General features: G+C 39.4%; 1 protein-coding gene across 8 annotated transcripts in view; it reads right to left on the minus strand.

The window, feature by feature from the left end:
- Nucleotides 1–20,056, minus strand: part of sbf1 (SET binding factor 1) — a 75,766-nt gene that overhangs the window by 6,400 nt on the left and 49,310 nt on the right. For 4 of the 8 annotated variants that reach the window (XM_046873557.1, XM_046873555.1, XM_046873554.1 and 1 more), the window contains 21 exons: nt 19,456–19,648; nt 18,929–19,059; nt 18,640–18,815; nt 15,733–15,869; nt 15,072–15,279; nt 14,696–14,892; nt 13,965–14,102; nt 13,396–13,491; nt 12,436–12,510; nt 11,858–12,030; nt 10,934–11,110; nt 9,898–9,999; nt 9,634–9,819; nt 9,388–9,514; nt 8,913–9,043; nt 8,593–8,823; nt 8,403–8,510; nt 7,988–8,193; nt 6,625–6,712; nt 6,404–6,535; nt 3,402–5,290 (listed from right to left, as the gene is read on the minus strand). In XM_046873557.1, the coding sequence (XP_046729513.1) occupies nt 5,192–5,290; nt 6,404–6,535; nt 6,625–6,712; nt 7,988–8,193; nt 8,403–8,510; nt 8,593–8,823; nt 8,913–9,043; nt 9,388–9,514; nt 9,634–9,819; nt 9,898–9,999; nt 10,934–11,110; nt 11,858–12,030; nt 12,436–12,510; nt 13,396–13,491; nt 13,965–14,102; nt 14,696–14,892; nt 15,072–15,279; nt 15,733–15,869; nt 18,640–18,815; nt 18,929–19,059; nt 19,456–19,648 (3,111 nt within the window). In that variant the 3' untranslated portion in view covers nt 3,402–5,191. Of the gene's footprint in view, nt 1–3,401; nt 5,291–6,403; nt 6,536–6,624; nt 6,713–7,987; nt 8,194–8,402; nt 8,511–8,592; nt 8,824–8,912; nt 9,044–9,387; nt 9,515–9,633; nt 9,820–9,897; nt 10,000–10,933; nt 11,111–11,857; nt 12,031–12,435; nt 12,511–13,395; nt 13,492–13,964; nt 14,103–14,695; nt 14,893–15,071; nt 15,280–15,732; nt 15,870–18,639; nt 18,816–18,928; nt 19,060–19,455; nt 19,649–20,056 lie in introns of those variants that run through there. The other 4 variants (XM_046873559.1, XM_046873558.1, XR_006928553.1 and 1 more) reach the window with 3 other exon arrangements.

A 20,056-nucleotide genomic window follows, 5' to 3' on the forward strand; every position in this document is an offset into this window, starting at 1 on the left:
CCATAACCCAAGCAAAACAAGAACTAGTGAAATACTCTTTTATTAATAAGTAAAAATAAATCAGAAAATGTTTAAGATTATTAAATTGACATCAATGTTGGTCAAGGCACGATGTCATCCATGATACAGCACCCTTTCGAGTACAGAGGAATAATGGACTAACTCAGGGGCAGGGGGCGGATCTACAGGGTGGCACAGGGTGGCACAGGGTGGCAACTGGCACCCTAAAGAAAAACATCCCATCCGCAGTACTGGCATCCCAATGTATAAAAATGGAACCAGTTTCCTCCACCGCTTTGCACCAGCGGCGCTTCGAAGTGATGACACTAAAAGACAATATACCTGTAAATAATGACGAGAAATCTCGTATTTCTTTTAAAGGAAAGTCCAAACTTACAACTCTTATAAACGGAATCAAACACAGACAATGCCACAATCCTGATCACAATGAAATGCCCCTATCCAGCTCTTTTAACAAATCAAAGCATTTGTATAAATATACATGCAAGTCTGTGTATTAATAAATAACATCTTGCGTCTCCTGGATTGTCCAAACATTTGGCTATACCATAACTATGCGATTTCATATGAAATATTTTTATATTAGAAAAATAATGCAAGGATTTAGTTTTGCCCACCTCATAAATCTCATGCCACCCCATCAATATTTTTCGAGATCCACCACTGCTCAAGGGCCCAAGAATGGCAGCTTGGCGGTACTGGGACATTTCTGCATGGTGGTGAAACGGCTGGTTTAACATTTAATTATGAATTGTTATACAAAAAAAATGAAAATGAAACATTCTATGTGGATTATTATAATGAATGTATTTATTAAAAAAGTAAGAAATAACTAATAAATCCCAGTTTGGGCTGATCATAACCCATGGAGAACTAATGTGGTCGGAAGGTATCCTGTCTGTGTTTTGTTTCCTTTTTTTAATAAATAAAAATCTATCAGAAAGTTTGTAAGACGATCAAGTTGACTTGCAATTGTTATTTTTGTATTAGTAGCAAATTAGAATAAAAGCCACCATATTGACCAGCGTGGCATGTGTTGGGTCAAAAGCCAAAATCTTTCAACAGTTCAATACTTACCCTGATAACACTGTGTAGTAATTTACACCACTGAATGAACACAAGGATGATGGGAACAAAAATGGCATACATTTATATTTATGACATTTGGCAGACTTTTAGTTCTATAGTTTACAGCTGAGCAGGGGTAAAGGCTGACGATCGGGAGCTTGGTGGTAGAGCTGGTGGTGTAGGATCAATTATGTGTAATTATACAAAAAAAAAAAAAGAAGAAAGAGCAAGAGATGGAACGAGAGAGAAGTGAATAAAAAACAAAAAAAATGAACCTGTACAGCAGTATCTAAGGGCTCTTGACACATTACAGTGCATCCTATGGATATGATCAGCGATCCTTATAATCAGTTTGGTCCCAATCATTACTATACTAATTCTCAATAAAAGTTCTTAGTGAAATATCTGATAGATAGATATATATATATATATATTCTACAAAAATCTAAAATGATGAGTGTGCAAATACTTACAGACTGATGTGCGGTATCACTATACTTGTTGTATTAGACATCGAGACAAAACTATAAAGGAAGTATTGTCCTTTGATGCATGTGGTCAAAACCCGTCATTTCTCAGTAACCTTCTGAGGGTTTTATACTTTACATGCTTTACAAGAGAATACAAATACCAGCTTCAAAACTTTTCATCGTCTATATATTTACGAGGAGATTCCCTGATTTTCCCTGACGTTCCAGATGTGTGCAAATAATTCCCACCCACAGCACAAAAGCAGAAATCAAGGTACAGTGAAACCCAGTGGGAGTATTTTGGGGATATATTATATATATATATATATATATATATATATATATATATATATATATATATATATATATATATATATATATAGTGCCTGTCAAAACAATGAATCTTTTATGGTTTTTGAGAGACACCTGCAGGTTCCTTTTGTTTATATGCAGAAAACAAGGTAATTTTTATAGTATTCATTTTCATCAAGCTGGAAAACAGGCTCTCGCTCCTCATATATATATATATATATATATATATATATATATATATATATATATATATATATATATATATATATATATATACACACACACTATATTGCCAAAAGTTTTGGGTCATAAATACGGTATGTGATTTTGGAGCATCTTCCAATTCCCTCCACTTTTCTGGGAAGATGTTCCACTAGATTTTGGAGTGTGCTTATGGATATTTGTTTATATCAGCAAAGGTATTACGAAAGGCAGGTGCGGATGTAGGTGAGGAGGCCTGGGGTGCAGTCAGTGTTCCAATTCATCACAAAGGTGTTCAGTAGGGATAAAATCAGAGCTCTATAGCGGCACAATCTTCCTCTCCAAAGCATGTAAACCAGATCTTCAAGGAGCTCACTTTGTGCACAGGGGCATCACCATGCTGGAACAGGTTTGGGTTTCCAAGTTCAATTGAATGCAAAGTCTTATTATAGCGCATCTATAGACGTCCTGTACAATTGAGTACAGGTGACCCAATACTTTTGGCAACTTCACCACACAAAGATAATGACCTGAAGTGTACATCCGAGTTCTGTAAGTGTCGGCTGGATTGTTATCGATCATAGATTTGCCTGCCCAGTCACTGTACCTAAATCATATTAAACTGCTCTGGGATGAAATGGATCACAAGGTCAGAAAAATATTTTCAACAAGTGAAGAACACCTCTGGCAAGGTTTACAAAAGACATGGAAAATATTCAGCTGAAACAAAGTGTCCAGGATACCAAGAGTATGTCAATTAAAGGAATACTACAAGAGGATTTTTAAAAATGAAAATAAAGAGTAACATCTGTAAAACTTTCTTTCGGCTTCTCCCATTAGGGGGCGCCACAGCGGATCATCCGCATGTTGGATTTGGCACGTTTTTACGCTGGATGCCCTTCCTAACGCAACCCTCCCCATTTATCCGGGCTTGGGACCGGCACTAAGGCTTGTGCAACCCTAATGGCTGGGGACGGTTCCCTGACCGGGGATCGAACCCGGGCCGCAGCGGTGAGAGCGGCGCATCCTAACCACTAGACCACCAGGGAACCTTAAAGAACATCTGTACATTACTATATTTGTTCGGTCAATCAGATCGTTAAATGACCTTTTTTGTTGCAAATAAACAGCATGCATGTGTGCCTCAAAAATGTGAACGCTTTGACAGGTACTGTGAAAATATTACTTTTGACAATATGAAAATGATTACAAAAAAATTGCAATTTTTCTGTGGGATCAATAAAGTAGTTGAAAAAAATAAATAAATAAAATAACAAGCAGGTTCCCAGTAAATTGTGCTTCGCCCCCAAACATATATTAGAGACATGATTTCTTGTAACAGCATGAATGTATTAATAAGTGAATGAGAACAAGATTTCCTCTGTTATCCCACTTACATAACAACAATCCAAGAGGAACATGTACAATGAGAACACCACCATGTTAGAAAAAAAAAGGACACTGAGGATTTATTTGAGTCATATCTGAAGATTTAAAAAAAAAAAAAAAAAACTGCATTAGTCAATAGTTAATACAGAAATAAACAATGGCACATACTGGAGTTTCTAATTCAAAAACGTTAAGTGGTGTTTTGAGGAGACAAAGTTAAATAAATTACTAACAAACATAGAAATCTGTAGATTATGTACAAAGGGAGTTATCAGAACAAAAATCTACAATTCGGATTTTATGTTCAACATGACAGAGGTATTACCCTATTTTACACTGTATGTGTGTACATACATTTTATATATACGTGTGTAAATGTGGGTGGGTGTGTGTGTTAGTTTTCATCCTCGAAATAAAAAAGGGGGAACGTGACGCATATTTGCAGCCTTCACCCGGACCAGCTAAATAAACTTTTTTGAAAGAATACAGACGGGAACTCCTCTATGTACAGGATTTTAAAGAGAAGGTAACTAAAAACACTGACAACGACAAGGTGTGAGATCGTGGAGATCAGGTGACCTGAGCTTCCAATGAACAATTCGCATAATAAAAAAAAAAAAAGAAAAAAAAAAAAGTCAAATAATTATTATAATAAATAAAAAAAAATCTTTGAATGTAGGGTCGATAGATAAGAGCAGGTTGCCAGTTTTACTAAAACAACACCAACCTGTAAGGACTGAAAAGGATTTTATATATATATATATATATATATATATATATATATATATATATATATATATATATATATAAACAAACCTTGTTTAATAAATGTTTCAAAATTTTGTGGTAAATCTCAGCTTCAAATCTGGTGTAAACGTAAGCGTTAATCGAGTGCTTCATCTGCTCGTGTGCAGGACATATTTAGAACAATATTTTCATCGTAAATGAATCACCACAACACAACAGACCCTTACACTTGTAAAGTTAATAGTGGTTCTAGTTGGTCTTGTATATACGTCTTGTAAACACGCTAATGTGAGAACTGGCATGTGGAGGGATTAATGACTAACATTGGATATACACAGACTTTTTTTTTGATGAATGAAGCCGTAAAGATCCTTCATGAACCGTTAAGAGCGACGCCGTGCTTCCGTGCGCCTCGTCGTCGCCGCGATAAAAGCTGATGAGCATGAAAAAGGAATCTGAGCGAAGAGAAGAATCATGATTACAGGGAAATGGGCGTGTCTTCGGAACGTGGCGTGGAATCTGACAGTGAAGAGCTGGCGTGGTTTTTTGGGTGAGGTGCTGTACTGGGCATGCTCAGAACCCCTGCATAGCGTTCGTTTCGTCTGGCAGTAGTTTTGGGAAGAAAAGGAGCGAGAGATTGGGATTAGTGACGCCATGCCTCGTATCCACAGAGCAGAAGAGAACATCCAGGAGGTGTGTATAGTGGTTAGGCTACTCGCGTCCACGTCAGTCTTTCGGGGAGTTTTTTTTCTCGTTTTTTTTTTTTTTTTTTGTAATTTGTTTTATACAAAAACACTGAAATGTGGCGAGGTGCAAATCTTTTTTTTTTTCCTTTAAGATAAACGTGGTTCTCTCCACGTCATTCGAGAGCCAGGAGCATCACCCATGTGTCCAATCACAGTAAAGTTTCTCTCTTCCACACACACACACACACACACACACACACACACACACACACACACACACACAGGCCCGCCCTTCATCTATGCGTCAGATAGGCAACTCTGAATACTGTCCATCCACAGCTGTGCGTTTTGGCTGTCCTGCGCACAGAAGTTGTACACTCGTTTGGTCGTTTTTAGCTGAGGAATGAGAAAAGAGTGAGATGATGAGTTATAGGGTCAATCTGAAATGTGACACTATTTCGCTTTTACAATATAAAAATCTGAGTGTACGCCTCGATGGTTGTTAGATTTTTTTCTTAAATACATTCACAGCATTTGGAAGATGCCCTTATCCCGATCTACTTACAATAATTTCATTTATACACCTGAATAGTTAAGGGTTAAGGGCCCTGCTCAAGGGCCCAGCAGTGTCAGCTTGTTGGTGCTTGGATTTGAACTCACAACCTAGGTGATTTTAATTTTTTTGATTTTTTTTTTGTGATGTATTAGTGATGTTTATTTATTTATTTGTATTTAATTTTATTATTATTATTTTTATTTACTTTACTTATTTATTATTGATATATATTTAAAAAATATATATATTATTTTTTTTATTCTTGGAAAGTGCTTTGGGATGCAACTTTTAAAGGCGCAATATATAACATTATTTTATTATTACTATTTTATTTACTTTTTTTTTTTTTTTTACATTTTATTTCAAATTTTATACTTGGAAAGCACTTTGAGATGTAACTTTCTGAGTCGCTATATAAAATGAAGATTATTAATATAATAATTTTTATAATTTTTTTATTATTATGATTTTTTTTTAATTTCCATATTAAAGGAAGAAAAATGGGGGAGAGAAAACGTGGACTTAGTCGTTATTTTTCTATTCCATTGTATTTCATCTAACATGAGGATAAATGAGACGACAGCAAGCATTGGGATCTTAAAAAAAAAAAAAAAAAAATTCTAAATTACAATATATTAATGCATAAATAATGCTAATTGTAATTACGGCTTTATTCAATGCAAAATTCTTTTAAAAAATGGGTGGCATTCCAGCATCAATATTCATCCACATTTACAGTAAAACACCACTCGATCCAGCACATCCTATTACTGTGCATTTTACCGTGCTGTATTTGATCCACTGTTCCCCCAGGATACTAAACAAGGCGGTGTTCATTCGTTCATCATGAATAAAAATGATGCTAATGCGTTATGTTCATCTGTAAGGAACACATGCAGGATTTTGCTCACAGCTCACTGTAAATGCTTTTCAATAAAACCAGAAATACTCACATCAAAGAAGGCTTTCTCCTCTATGTTTTTTGGAGCTCCCATGGCAGGAGCACCTGGAATGACAGACTCCACCTCGGCCAGCTCGATGACCCCCTTGCACTCTTTATCCTGCCTCGTTTCGTAGTATCTTAACTGTCAAGTAGGGCAAATAAAAGTAGCGTGAGTACGGGTCAGCACTCCCGATGCTAGTTCCTTATGTTCACATGTTGGGACGTACGTACCTGATGCTTGGTCTTGTCCAGCACAAACCAGCGCGGCTTCCAAGGTTTCAGCAAGGCTCCTCTTTTAAATAAGATTCCTTCAAAGCTCCTGGAAATGAAAGCAACAATTAAAAAAATAATAAACCTGTGGTGCATCTCTCAAAAAGTTACATCTCAAAGTGCTTTCAAAGTATAAAATTTGAAATAAAATGTAAAAAAATAATAAAATAGTAAATAAAATAGTAGTAATAATAAAATCACCGATAGATGGATAGACTTTTTTATAAAAAAATTAAATAAAATACTGAATCATGGAAAAGTGCTAAAGGAAAGAAATATGGATATATTCATTAATAAAGATAATAATATAATGAAAAAATGAGAAATAATAAATATAATATAGCTTATCTCCGTACATCGCTCAGTCTCAAGTTTTAAAACAAAAATGTGGCTTCAATGATTCGCCTCTAGAGGCCGCTCTCGTAATGGCCGACCGCCCGGAAGCAGGAAAAACTTTTTTGGTGCCAATTAATCACCAAAACCGATTCATCTGTCAACCGTTAATAGAGACATTATAACATTTATGGATAGACAATAAATCTCATAACTGTGCTACATGCTGACAACCAAACACAATCTTGAATTCTCAATTCTGATTGGTCAGAATAACATTCTAAAACAGCAGCTTTGACAACAAAAAACTTCAACTAGAGTCATCTTCAAACGATGTCTGAAGACCTGCTTCTTTTTGTAACTCGCATTGATTTTACCTGCGTGTTTTATGTCTATGTAAAAAAAAAGAAAAAAAAAAAGTGTGCTAGAATTCCTCTAAACAGACTTTAGGCTGATGGCCTAAACCTAGCAACCTAGTGAGCAAGTGTTTTTTCGTTTATTGATAGAGACTAAAGACAAATTGAAGACTTTTTATGAACTTTTTAAGAGCATTAGGAATAAAATTTAAAACCTCTATCGCGACATCAAAAACACACACGCAAATACGTTGTTGGCGACTTGCCACTTATACTTTTTTTTTTTAAATCCAAGTATCACTAAACTTGCACATCCCCATAGCTAAAAAATAAATCCCCGTTTTATGTCTGTGGTACAATCCCAGATTGAGATTCGCACCGGAAACAGAAGCTGATCGGCTGTTGCATGTTGCTCTAATTTGTCGTAATACGGCGAATTACGTTAGAACGTACATCACAGAAACTAATAAAAACATTCTAAAGTGCTTCTGGAGCATTTCAAAGAGGAAGGGCTGCATGGACATCAGAAGACCTAGAACAATTTAAGACTTAAAGGCTTTAAGAATTTCAGGCCTAAAATTTTAAAACCCAGCGGAAACCCGGTAAGAGCACTTTTGAACATGCAGGTTACACACCGGTTCTCACTCTCGGTGCTTCTGAACTGGGAATAAAGCGTGCTGGTGGAGGTGCGGTTGGTGGCCGGTGTGGAGGTGGCGCTGGCCTCGCACTCCAGCGCCAGGTTGATGGAGGAGCCAACTCCGCTCTCCTGCAAGTACATGCCCTGAGTGCGCCTCTGGTGGGTAAGGTTGGACGACATCAGGAGCGAGCTGGAGAAAGAGGGCTGGGGGATATGAGAGAGAGAGAATGAAAAAGAGATATGCAGTAATGCATTGTCCAGTAATGTATTTTTTTCTTCTATTTTCTCTTCTTTTTACTGTCTAATATTATTTTATGTTATTTTATTCTACTAATAATCAACTGTCTGCAAGCACTACAATAATATAACCAATGATCTGAGCAGCTGCTAACATGCAGAACACCGTCCCTCACCCGACTCTCTAGTTTGGTCTCGGTGCGTTGCGTGGTCTTTATCTTATCCCACTTCTCCTTCCATCTCTCAGAGGTGTGTCCGAGTTCCGCCTCGAGGTTCTGCACATCCTAAACATGCACATAAATGCACACATCAGAACTGAACATGCACTAATGTGTCACTCTCGATTGCACTGATCTCAGAACGAACCTGCAGCAGTTTAGTGATGGCGTCTGGCAGCACTTTGCTCAGGCTGTCATAACAAGGCCACACCACCTGCCTCTGCGATTTGGGTGCAGCCGTCTCGGCTTTCTCCTCGTCCGGATCCTCGGTTTTCCCCTGCACCAACTCCCAGTCATAGGACGGTCCCTCGGAGAGAGTCTCCTCTGTGTAGTAGTCCCACACCTTCAAGTTGGAGATGAAACTGTAGGGCTTTAAAACCTGGGTTGGAACAAGACACGGTGAAGAAAGGTTAAGATTGCTCTCTGAAGGACATGATAAGAGCGTCCATGCCAGGGCAAAGTTTTTACCTCCTCTTCTTCTGGAGAGAACATGTAATTGTAGAAGATGGGGGTGGTCTTGTGCAGACGGTCGATGTAATCCCATACGGACTTACAGACTTGAGGGTTCTTCCTCTCTCCTTTTTCCTCATACATAACACCTACAGAGAGGACATGAAACCTTCAGTGAAAGAACTTATTACATACATATATACATAGATATATATATACACACACATAGATACATACATACATATACACACACACACACACATACATACATACATATATATACACACACACACACACACATTATATATATATATATATATATATATATATATATATATATATATATATATATATATATATATATATATATATATATATATATATATATATATATATATATATATATATATATATATATATATATATATATATATATATATATATATATATATGGTGAATGAATATATATATATATATGGTGAATAAAACTCACCCAGCTCTATTCGCTCATAATCAGAGTCCAGCAGAAAAGTCCGGAAGCGATTAGACACATAGTGATAAGCCAGAAACTTTAGATAATACTGACTGAACTCAAACTCCATAGGGAACTGATGATGGATCTGAAAAGAACAGAATATGAAGGTTTTAGGACCCTGAAGAACAATACTATAAATAAAAAAACCTGCATTTTGACCAGCATTAAGTGCAGGCCATTTTTTTTTAAAGGTTTGAAAGGCACCTGGTGCACACAGTCAAGGAACTGCAGGAAGATGGGGGTGAAGCCGCTGCTCTGGCTGGCCAGCGTCTGAGCGCCTCGGTGGCTGAAACGGTGACCGAACGACAGCCACTCCTTCTCCACCAATAACCGGAAGCCATCGAACGTGCGGTAGTACGGATCTGACAGCAACTGCACCAGAGACACCACCTGCCATGCAGAATAGCACACAGAGCTCAGATCCTGCGCTTGCGTTACAAACATCAGCAGCACTGCTTCAAACCGTACCTGAGTGGTCACGTCCCATCCGTCCTCCAAGCTCACCATGACCGACGAGCCGGTGTCCAATAACTCCACCACCAGAACGGACACCTGGAGCAGCCTGTGAAGCTACAACACACACACACACACAATGTATTCGAACACAAATAACGCTGCTATTGCACTCTCACACTTTATGTACATTACTGTCATATACTCTGTATATTGTGTTCTTATTTAATCTGTATTGTTTTGTATAGTCTAAGCTAAATGTATAGTGTTATTTATGTGTGTTCTTTTGAGAGTTGGAAGCAAATTCCTTGTGTGTGTCAACACACTTAGCTAATAAACCTGATTCTGATTAGTTCCTGAACGAATCACCCGTTTAAATGATTCGGTTCAATCGCAATGACTCAATGTTTTGCTGCCACCTACTGGCGGTTTTAATTTCACATTTAAGGTGCAGTAAAATACATGGTATTGGGACACATGACTTTCCCAGCCACACGTGGTTCTTTCCCTACGACTTTTACTACGCTCATTGGACTCATCCAAGATGGCGACGAGTCTGCATATCAGCAGGAGTTAAAACAACTGATTCTATGGTCCAATCTGAAAAACCTAGAGCTCAACATGCTCAAAACATTAAAGCCCCTGTGCATCCATTATATGGTTTGCATGGATCGGAGTGGAAGATCTCCTGTTATAGAGCTCTGATCTTAACCCTATTAAACACCTTTTGGGTGGATTTGAATGCTGACTGCACCCCAGGCCTCTTATTTGTTATAATAATCTCAAATATCAATATTCGATATTTTATGTTGAAAATACAGAAACATTATTTATGCTTTTGTAATTGCAGGTTAAAGCGTTAAAGTATTTTAACGTATTTTCAATTTTAACATCCATGGTGGTCTTTAGTGTACCAGCACGATACCACACTTAGCAAAATATAGTATAATTATCTTTAAAGATCAAATAAAATTATAATAAAAATTAAAAATGTAATCGAGATATCCTTTTTTGTCAATATCGCATGCCCCTGTGTGTGAGTGTGTATTACCAAATTCATCCATTCAGACTCCTCGAGGCAGCGGTGGAAGGACATGTTGGGCTCAGTGGAAGTGCAGGAAGGAACGCAGGCCCTCATCAGCTTCTTAAAACTGTTCTTCACCTGCCGGACGTCGAACACCTCGATGGGTACCACCTCCCACTGCTGGAACGAGTCCTGCTTTCCTCCCTACACACACACACACACACACACACACACACACACACACACACACACACACACACACACAGAAAGCTCATGGTTATTTCCTTATAATGATTATAGGAAATGGGATCAGTGGACAATCAGGCATACACATTATATGATCAAAAGCTTGTGAACACCGGACCATAAACATTTGGTCACCTGACCTTTCCATCCACATGTGGTTCTTTAACAAACAGTTCTTACAAAGTTGGAGGCACTCAAAATGGTTCCCCTGCACAGCAATACAGAGCTCCCAGCGTTCCTGCCACTTCCGGAATGTGTCCTGGAAGTCTTCTTTTTGCGAAGCGGGTCAAGCCCCTCCTGCGATTCTCGCTAGATCTCCGCAGTGGCATCAAAACAGCCAACTTTAAGCTGCATCTTTATCTTTGGAAAGAGGGCGAAGTCCGCAGGAGACAAATCTGGCCAGTAAGGTGGGTGCGGAAGTGAGATCAGGTGGATTGATCTCCGATGATCATTATGCACAAGTTGCCGGATGATTTCGACATTTACCTGACATTTACGAGTACCTGATTTTACTGGTTTAATGAACACAAATCTCCACAAACTCATTTTGAAAATCTAGTGGAACGTCCTCCCAGAAGAGTGGCACTTATTATAAGAGCAAATCCGGATTAAATGTGGAATGTTTAAAAGGCCAATCCGAATCTTATGCTCAGGTGTGGACAAACTTTTGTTCTTAGTGTGTATTTCAGTGAGATTGTACAGTACCTTTAGCTGGTTCTTGTCCCCGATGATGTACAGATACGCTCTTTGCTGATGGAGGAAGTAGGGCTCGGTCGGCCCGCCGTTTGCCTGAGGGGCATCCTTTCCTGCTAGCCGGTTTCCCACTTCAGGATTATACCCAGAGTGACGCCCGCTGCCTCGGATACTGCCCCACTTTCCTAAATCACCCCACACACACACACACACAAAAGCCACACGCCTCTTACTTCACCGGACAGGACAGTGACAGGCCGTGCAGATTCGGTGCATTTCCACATTCACAGATTGGCTGGAGATAAAAGTGTTGCTTGACGCAATCAGTCACAAACAGCATCATTCAGACATCGAGAGCACTGCCAGAATAACAGAACACAGTGGAGGACGTGCAAGGAGATGCCAGGCTAGACGGACAAAACAGAGCTCAGGATTGGACACAGGGGTCAGAGTGAACGGTTAGCCCAGAGAGAAAAAGGACAGCGGTGCTGGGTGGGCACCAGCTCACACACGCCGACATCACTGTTAAGAAAACTGATTGGTTAGATCGGAGAGCGGAGGGGTGGGGGGGGTTCAGGGCTCTACTGTACCTCGGGGTGAGCCGCGGGCCTTGACCGAAACCTTAGGCTGCGAGAGCGAGATGACCTTTGCCCTCTGGCCCAGCACTAAGGCCGGAGAATAAAGAGATACCTGTTACTGTCTGTGCATATTTTAGAGGGCTATGCTACAACTAGTGCTAACGTGGAAATACGCTTTCCTCAACCGCATTGTACCAGAGCACCGCTGAACTCCTGAATCTGACCGCACAAGAGGTGTTGGAGTTTGTGATAGAAAATGTCGCCCTGTCGTTTTTATAGTAACAACACACCGATTTTACCCATGGCTACGTTGGATCGTACCTGCCAATAACCATTTCACTACATGTAAAATAGTGCTGGATTTAATTCACAAAAAAATTATAATAATTTTTTTTAAGAATCATGAAAATGTGCTAAATTAAATAAATATTGCTATATTAATTATATTAATAAATATTCAGGGAAAATTCAGAATAAACTTTTTTACCCAAAATGAAAAAAAAAGGCTCTTCAAATAATCAGCATATAGTGTCAGTGATTCGCCTCTAGAGGCCGCTCTCGTACTGTGTAGCGCAACCCAGAAAAACTATTGGTATGGATTTTTAGTTCCAGCGATCAGCTATCGACGGTTGACCTCTATGTAGCCACATAACATCCATTTACGGATCAAAGGACAATATATCATTAAATTAAAAATAGATCACTGGCTGTGGGATAAAAGGAATAAAATGAAACGAGAGTAACGCCACATTATTTTCCCCATTACCAGCACACTGCAGAGTGTATAATTCCTCACACATTGCTCACACAGCTATGAATCAGAAGGTCAACAACTACATCTGCTCAATCTCTACCAGGTCAGGTCAGGTCGACTATGCTAGCACAGACTTTACATAAACAAGAACTGGACTTTACAGACAGGACACACATTATTCTAATTCACAGAGACACACAGATCAACATCTCCCCTACCTCCACGACTGAAGGTTCCAGGCACATCCTCTTTAGTTCCCATAACCTGCTTCATAAGAGCTCCGATTTTCGGTTGTCTCAGTTTGTCAGATGAGTCTAAAACACACATTTCGGTTTATGAAACAGATCCTTTATGAGTTTTCGAGAACTTTTTTTCCCCCCTTCAGGACAAAGTCATGTGACTGACAACCAGCCAATCAGAAACGTTTCTGGAGCGTGCCGTTAAGCTGCTACGCTGTGAACTTTACTCGTTCTTGCGCTTCATGCCGTGCGTAAGTTGGCGTACCCATCAGAAGCCTGCATTGTGTGTGTGTGCAAAAATAGTCTGAAGCTTCTGAAAAAGATTCTGATTCTGGTGGCCAGAAAAGTGTCAAATAACAAAAATAACTCTCAGATGCCTCCTAGAATGAAACTAGAATTTTAGTTCACACTTATTTTACATTCATTTGGAGAATGTTTCGAGACCATTTCCTGCAGTGTATGCCTGGTTCGAATGATGATGTAACACTTATCGAGGTGATGTAGAAATAAAATTGAATTCTCCTGAGAGAGGGCGTGTTTTTTCTGACCTGAGGTGTTCATGTGGATGGATGTAAAGCCGCTGAGTGTGTTTCTTCCACTGGCCTCGCTGTAGGAGGGCATGGAGCTGATGATGGCCTGCAGGTACTTCTCCTGCTCTATACTGGTGGAGTCAGCTTGAGAGGGACCTGAAAAACATCCACACACACACACACACACACACACACACACACACACACACACACACACACACACACACACACACACACACACACACACACCAAGTTGGACACTTCAGACCCTGCTTAAACTGTTTTACTTAAGGTTATACTGAATATGTATTAAAATTCGGTTATAACAAAATACAGATGGTCACAATACAAATTATTTGTAGCAGGTCTGTGTGGTCCGATCCAACAGACGAGCTCCTGTAGCTCACATTGCTGAAGATGTTAATGCTGTTGATGTTTGATTGGTCAGGACTGTTTTAGCAGCAAAAGGAGACCAAAACAACATTCAGCAGGTGGTCATAATGTTGTGTACTGCTGTACTGCATTTTGAATTAGAAAACAAATTACAGTACACGAGCGCATACCGATCACAGGCTTTCAAGTTATATTTTCAAGTTATGATGGTGTCATCTAAACGTATCATCGTAAGTCAGGGACTACCTGTATAGTAAAAACCATGGGAGGAGTCTCCAGTGTCTTTGTTTTGTTTGAAATTGACATGAGCAGTGCAATGGAGCCCTGAGGTTTGTATGTTGATCAGATGTGCTGACCTGCACTGGGGGCGTTTGGAGATTTGAAGAATCCCACGACTCCCTTGGCGTGCAGACCGGCCGAGCGCAGGAGCACGGCTTTAGTGCGGGAATTCCTCCAGCACACCACGGGGAAGCGGCTCTGTCTGTAGCAGCGGGAAATGCGCTGGAGTGTCAAGTCGGGGATGTTCTGTGGTACGATCAGCAGGCCCGGATAACTGAGACACACACACACACACACACACACACACACACAAAATAATACAGACAAACAAGTAGGAATAAACAAGGGTAATGATTTTTCATCATATTATAATAAATCACTTCATCTAGCATGTTTAAACCCTAAATGCAGAATGAACATGTATCTCTTGGCTCTCTGACCCCAGGGCCTCACCTCCTGCAGGTGTTGTACATGCGGTTGACAGTAGAGATCCGGAAAGGCTCGTTCTTCGAGCGCGTCAGGCTGTTACTGAGCGTGCCCAGTCCCAGACGCTGGTAGTCACGGCAACATGCGCGTTCAACGACGTTGCTCATGGTCTGGCGGTCAGACGAGCGGATGGTAGAGGAAAGCGTGAGCGAGCTCTGCTCAACATCCTCAGACACTGACCAATCAGAAGAGCACGGTTACACACAGTTACATACTCATTGCTTATTTAGATTAAAAAAACAAAAAAGGTTGGAAAAAAAATGGATTGGATTTTATTTGTCGCATATTGCCTGTAACAAATATGCAGCTCAAACGCATTTTCTTATTTTAAAAAATTTAATAATAATGCCATTAAAAAAATAATAAATAAAACAATTATATTTTATATATTTTACAAAGTAAAACTAGTAGCCATAAATTTTAGCTAATTTTCCATCAGTACTTATGTTCCTGACACTGTAAGAGAATACACACATTTCGATCTGCTGAATGCAACAACAAAATATAAAAAAATTGTGTGGAAAAAAGAGCTGCTTATTTGCCAAAAACATAAAAAGACTAAACATGATCATAACCTGAACCAGAAAAGTCAGCGTGTGTGTACGATGTATGACGGTGCGTGTGATACCAGAGATCTCATCCATGTCCGTTTCAGACTGCAAACTGCTCCGGTGCTCCCAGGTCGGAGGGGTGTACTTCTTCCGGGTCACGTACTGTCGTCCGATGGTCTTCTTAGCGCTCTTCACCAGGTTTTTAGAGAGGGTTCTTAAATAGGAAGATCAACACCAGTCATTTCAGAACAAATGAAGAAACCCGGATTCTCCAGTTTATAAAAAAAAAAGTGAGCATGCATTTGAATTTACATTTATAGCATTTGGCAGGTGCCTTTATCCAAAAAAACTTACAATTGTCTAATATCTCAACAGTGAAAGAATAATGGTGCTGGGATTTGAACTCACGACCTTCTGATCAGAAGCCCAAAATCTTAACTAGAGGTTGACCTATTCATCTGGTTTGCCGATTAACCAGCACCTGTAACTATCCATTCTGATAGTTTTTCCGGGTTGCGTTATAACTGTGCTGTTTATTTTAAATGTCTTTTATTCATTTTGAATGAAACTTTTATTTATTTATTTGGAATGTCACTTTTTGTTTCAGTTTGAAAGCACGTCTTTAATTTTCCTCAATCTTTCTTTCTATCTAATGGGTTTGCATTTACATTTACGGCATTTGGCACACGTTGTTCTCCAGAGCCTCTTACAATGATTTACTCATTTATACAACTGAGCAGTTAAGGGTTAAGGGCCTTGCTCAAGGACCCATCAGTGGTTGCTTGGTGATGCTAGGATTTGAACTCACAACCTTCTGAACAGAAGACCAACATTATTATTATACACACCCAAAAGGTCAGGCAGGATGTAAACCATGCTGCGACTCTCCATTTATTCGCTAGCATGAACGATGAAACTGGTTGATGTCTACCTGCGTGACAGACGTGAGCTTCCACCTCGAGGAACGTGAACAAAACTTGTCACAATTTCCACTGTTAAATTATTCAGCGCTTGCTCTGTTTAGCCTCTAACGCAGCCCCGTGAAGGACAAAGTGCTCGGACTGATTAACAGGAGAAAGAGTGATGAAAGGTCTGAAGAGTGAAAAGATAATGTGTTGTCTATCAGGTCACTTTCTCCTGGGGTTTGTATACACAGGAATTGTGTTCTGGGACAAAGTAAGAATTATTGTTTATGCTTTAAACAAAGAATTAATAAATGAATCGATAGCCTGCCACTATATTTTACACTTCCACTACAGGAAATGGATACAAGGAGAGGAGGAAAGTCGATCAGGAATGCTGAGTTCGAGTTTACACACACAACATGACCTCAAAGGTATGCGAGTACAGCAAAAAGCGAACATTCTGACCAATGTGTTCTGTCAAGTTTTAAGAACAGGCAGTCGGGTACAACATGGTGAATTAAACGCAAAACACACGTTTCACACTCTTCTTGTACAAAAAATAATAATAAAATTCTATCCTTCTATCCTTCTATCCTTCTATCTATCTATCTATCTATCTATCTATCTATCTATCTATCTATCTATCTATCTATCTATCTCTCAGAGGTGGGAAATAAAGTTCAAATACTTTGTTATGGTACTTAAGTAGATTTTTCTGGTATCAGTTCTTTACTTTGCTATTTATTTTTTGGACACTTTTTACTTTTACTCAATTACATTTTTAGACAAATATCTGTACTTTCTACTTCTTACATTTTCAAACCAGGCTTGTTACTTTATTTGAAGTAATTTGGTGAAATGTCAATGTTTGTTCTTCTCAATGTGCCATTTTTAGTCCATCAACCTGTTTCCTGTCATTGCACGGCTTTTTCAATCTACCACTGGTGTATCACTTCCTGACTCTCACACATCACAAACGTAGACTAGTTTACTAAGCAAACAATGAGCAAGTCAGAATTCAAAAAGGAGTCTGGGGTTGATGTGGATGAGACAGAGGGAGTCAGTGATGTAAACATGACTGAGAACAGAGACATTCCTGATCACATGATCATCATCTTTTCTCTGCTTGTGTATACATTTTTTGCTTGACCATTTTTTATGAAATATATAAATAAATATTTGTTTAAAAAAAGAGCCAAAGTTTAAACCTTCAAAGCAGCACACGTTCATTCACGACGTCCTTCCTTTTCTCAGATATTAAATATAAATAAATAAACTCCACCGAAAAATAATTTTTAATCAGTAAACAGTTGTTTTACTGATGCACCAAGTCGTAAATCAGCACCAAAATCCACCATTATAAACACAATTATCCCTCTGGGGTCGACAAACGCGTCGGCGCGTTTTTGTGCCATTTTTGGTTTCACGAATAATAAACATACATTTGCATAAAGCATCAATATTTGTCCGTGCCCATGTTGATTAGAGTATTAAAAACTTGAAAAATATTCAATTAAGGTACATTTAGGACAGATAAAAATGTGTGAATAATTTTATCGTAAATTAACTCATTATAATCATGCGATTAATCATGATTAATTATTTGAATAAATTGATAGCCGTAATATAATATGATGTGACGTCCAGTTACCAGCGTGACACTAAAACAGGTAGTAGTACAGGCTACTTTTAACTCAAAACCTCTAAAGCAATGCTGCAGCACTCATGCGTCTGTTTTTTGAAGCAACTTCTGCACCTGACGTACAGCACGGGGATTCAAATTCTTCAATGGACCCTTGTGAGGTCTGTTCCGAGTGGAACACGTCTTGGAAAACCTCGGTATGACCCTGAACTGTACTGCATCTCAAGTTTCAGGGTGTTGCTGATCATCTTATAGCCTCAGCCGACTTTGTGGAGAGCAACAAATCTTATTCTCAAATCATCGTACAGCTGTTATCACTCAGGGTGTACTCACTTTTGTTTAAACGATTTAATCACACTAAATCTGGTGTGTGTGTGTGTGTGTGTGTGTGTGTGTGTGTGTGTGAATGTAAGTGTAAGTGTGAGAGAGAAACCCACTTTAGAGACTGGTTTTTGTCCTTGGTCTTGTGCTCCACCATTATCTTGGCTGACTGACCCACGGTGAAGGCAAAAGTGCCGTGGACGTGTTGAGGGTATCGCAGTTTGTGAATATGCTTCCGGAAAACCTCGGCGAGGTCTGACGCCACCTCCTCATCAAACGCTATCTTCATCAACTGTGGAGGAGAGAGAAGAGAGAGAGAGGGGGTGAGTAAGTGAAGTGAGAGGAAGTACAGGAAGTGGAAAGTGTGTGTGTGTGTGTGTGTGTGTGTGTGTGTGTGTGCAGCACCTGAAAGGTACAGGAGCGGAGCTGCAGACCCTCCTGTACAAACTGGTCTACAGGTAAATTGCCTGATTGAAGTTTCTTCTCCTTAGTGAGGGAGGCCACGGGGAAGGAGCGCGTCACAACCTGCTCTGCAACTGGGCGCACACACACAGCACAGACATTCACCGACACACATACATACAAAAAGACCCGTAAAAAGACGCACACAAACATACACATACACACACACACACACACACACACACACACACACACACACACAATGTTAGGCTGATTCAATACACACAAGCTAATTAAAAGTCTGTGAAATGTAAGTGTGTGTGCATGATATTCGCATACTCTACTTTAATTGGTCAATTATATTAAATTGAAAATATATCAGACATTATAGGTATAATTGATCAAATATAGAACACAACATTAGTCTAAATATTGTGTGTGTAGAGTCACGCAGAGCGTGTGTGTGTGTGTGTGTGTGTGTGTGTGTGTGTGTGTGTGTGTGTGTGTGTGTGAGACCAGTGTTCTCCTACCCAGCGGGTCGTTGGGTGTGCCCTTGAAGATGATCCTGTAGGTGGTGAGGAAGATGGCACCCTCAGCAGGCAGGAGTGGAGGACCGCCCCTTACCCCCGTGGCCTCGTCTCGGCCATCTGACAGGAGGTGCACACGCATAGCATCCATCACAAACTCCTCACCCGCTAAGAGAGTGGGCCTCAAGAGCTTGGGCTGAGACAAAAAAAAAAAAAAAAAAAAAACTCATTCCAGTTATTTATTTCAGATTTTTTTTTGTTCAACATTAACTATTAAAAATAAGCATTTTTTAATATAATAATTGATTAATTAGACACACGACGAGTCCTCTAAAATGATCATGCCAACACGCACAGCAAAAAATAAATAAATGAAAGCACACACACACCAGGCACATTTTCATTAAGTTCCAGGAACCGTTCGGGTACCTAAAGTTTTCTGGAAACTTCTTAAGAACTATTAACTGTAGTAGACAATTATTGTAGACAAATGACTTAAGTGTTAGAAAGGGTGTGCAGTAAGTATCACACAGACGAGTCGCCTGGCATGGACACTAGTTGGCGCTGTGAGGATGTCTAATAGAAATGCTGAAACGCTCGTGAT

Source organism: Silurus meridionalis, chromosome 18 (assembly GCF_014805685.1).
Source record: "Silurus meridionalis isolate SWU-2019-XX chromosome 18, ASM1480568v1, whole genome shotgun sequence".
In the NCBI taxonomy this organism is placed as follows: domain Eukaryota; kingdom Metazoa; phylum Chordata; class Actinopteri; order Siluriformes; family Siluridae; genus Silurus; species Silurus meridionalis.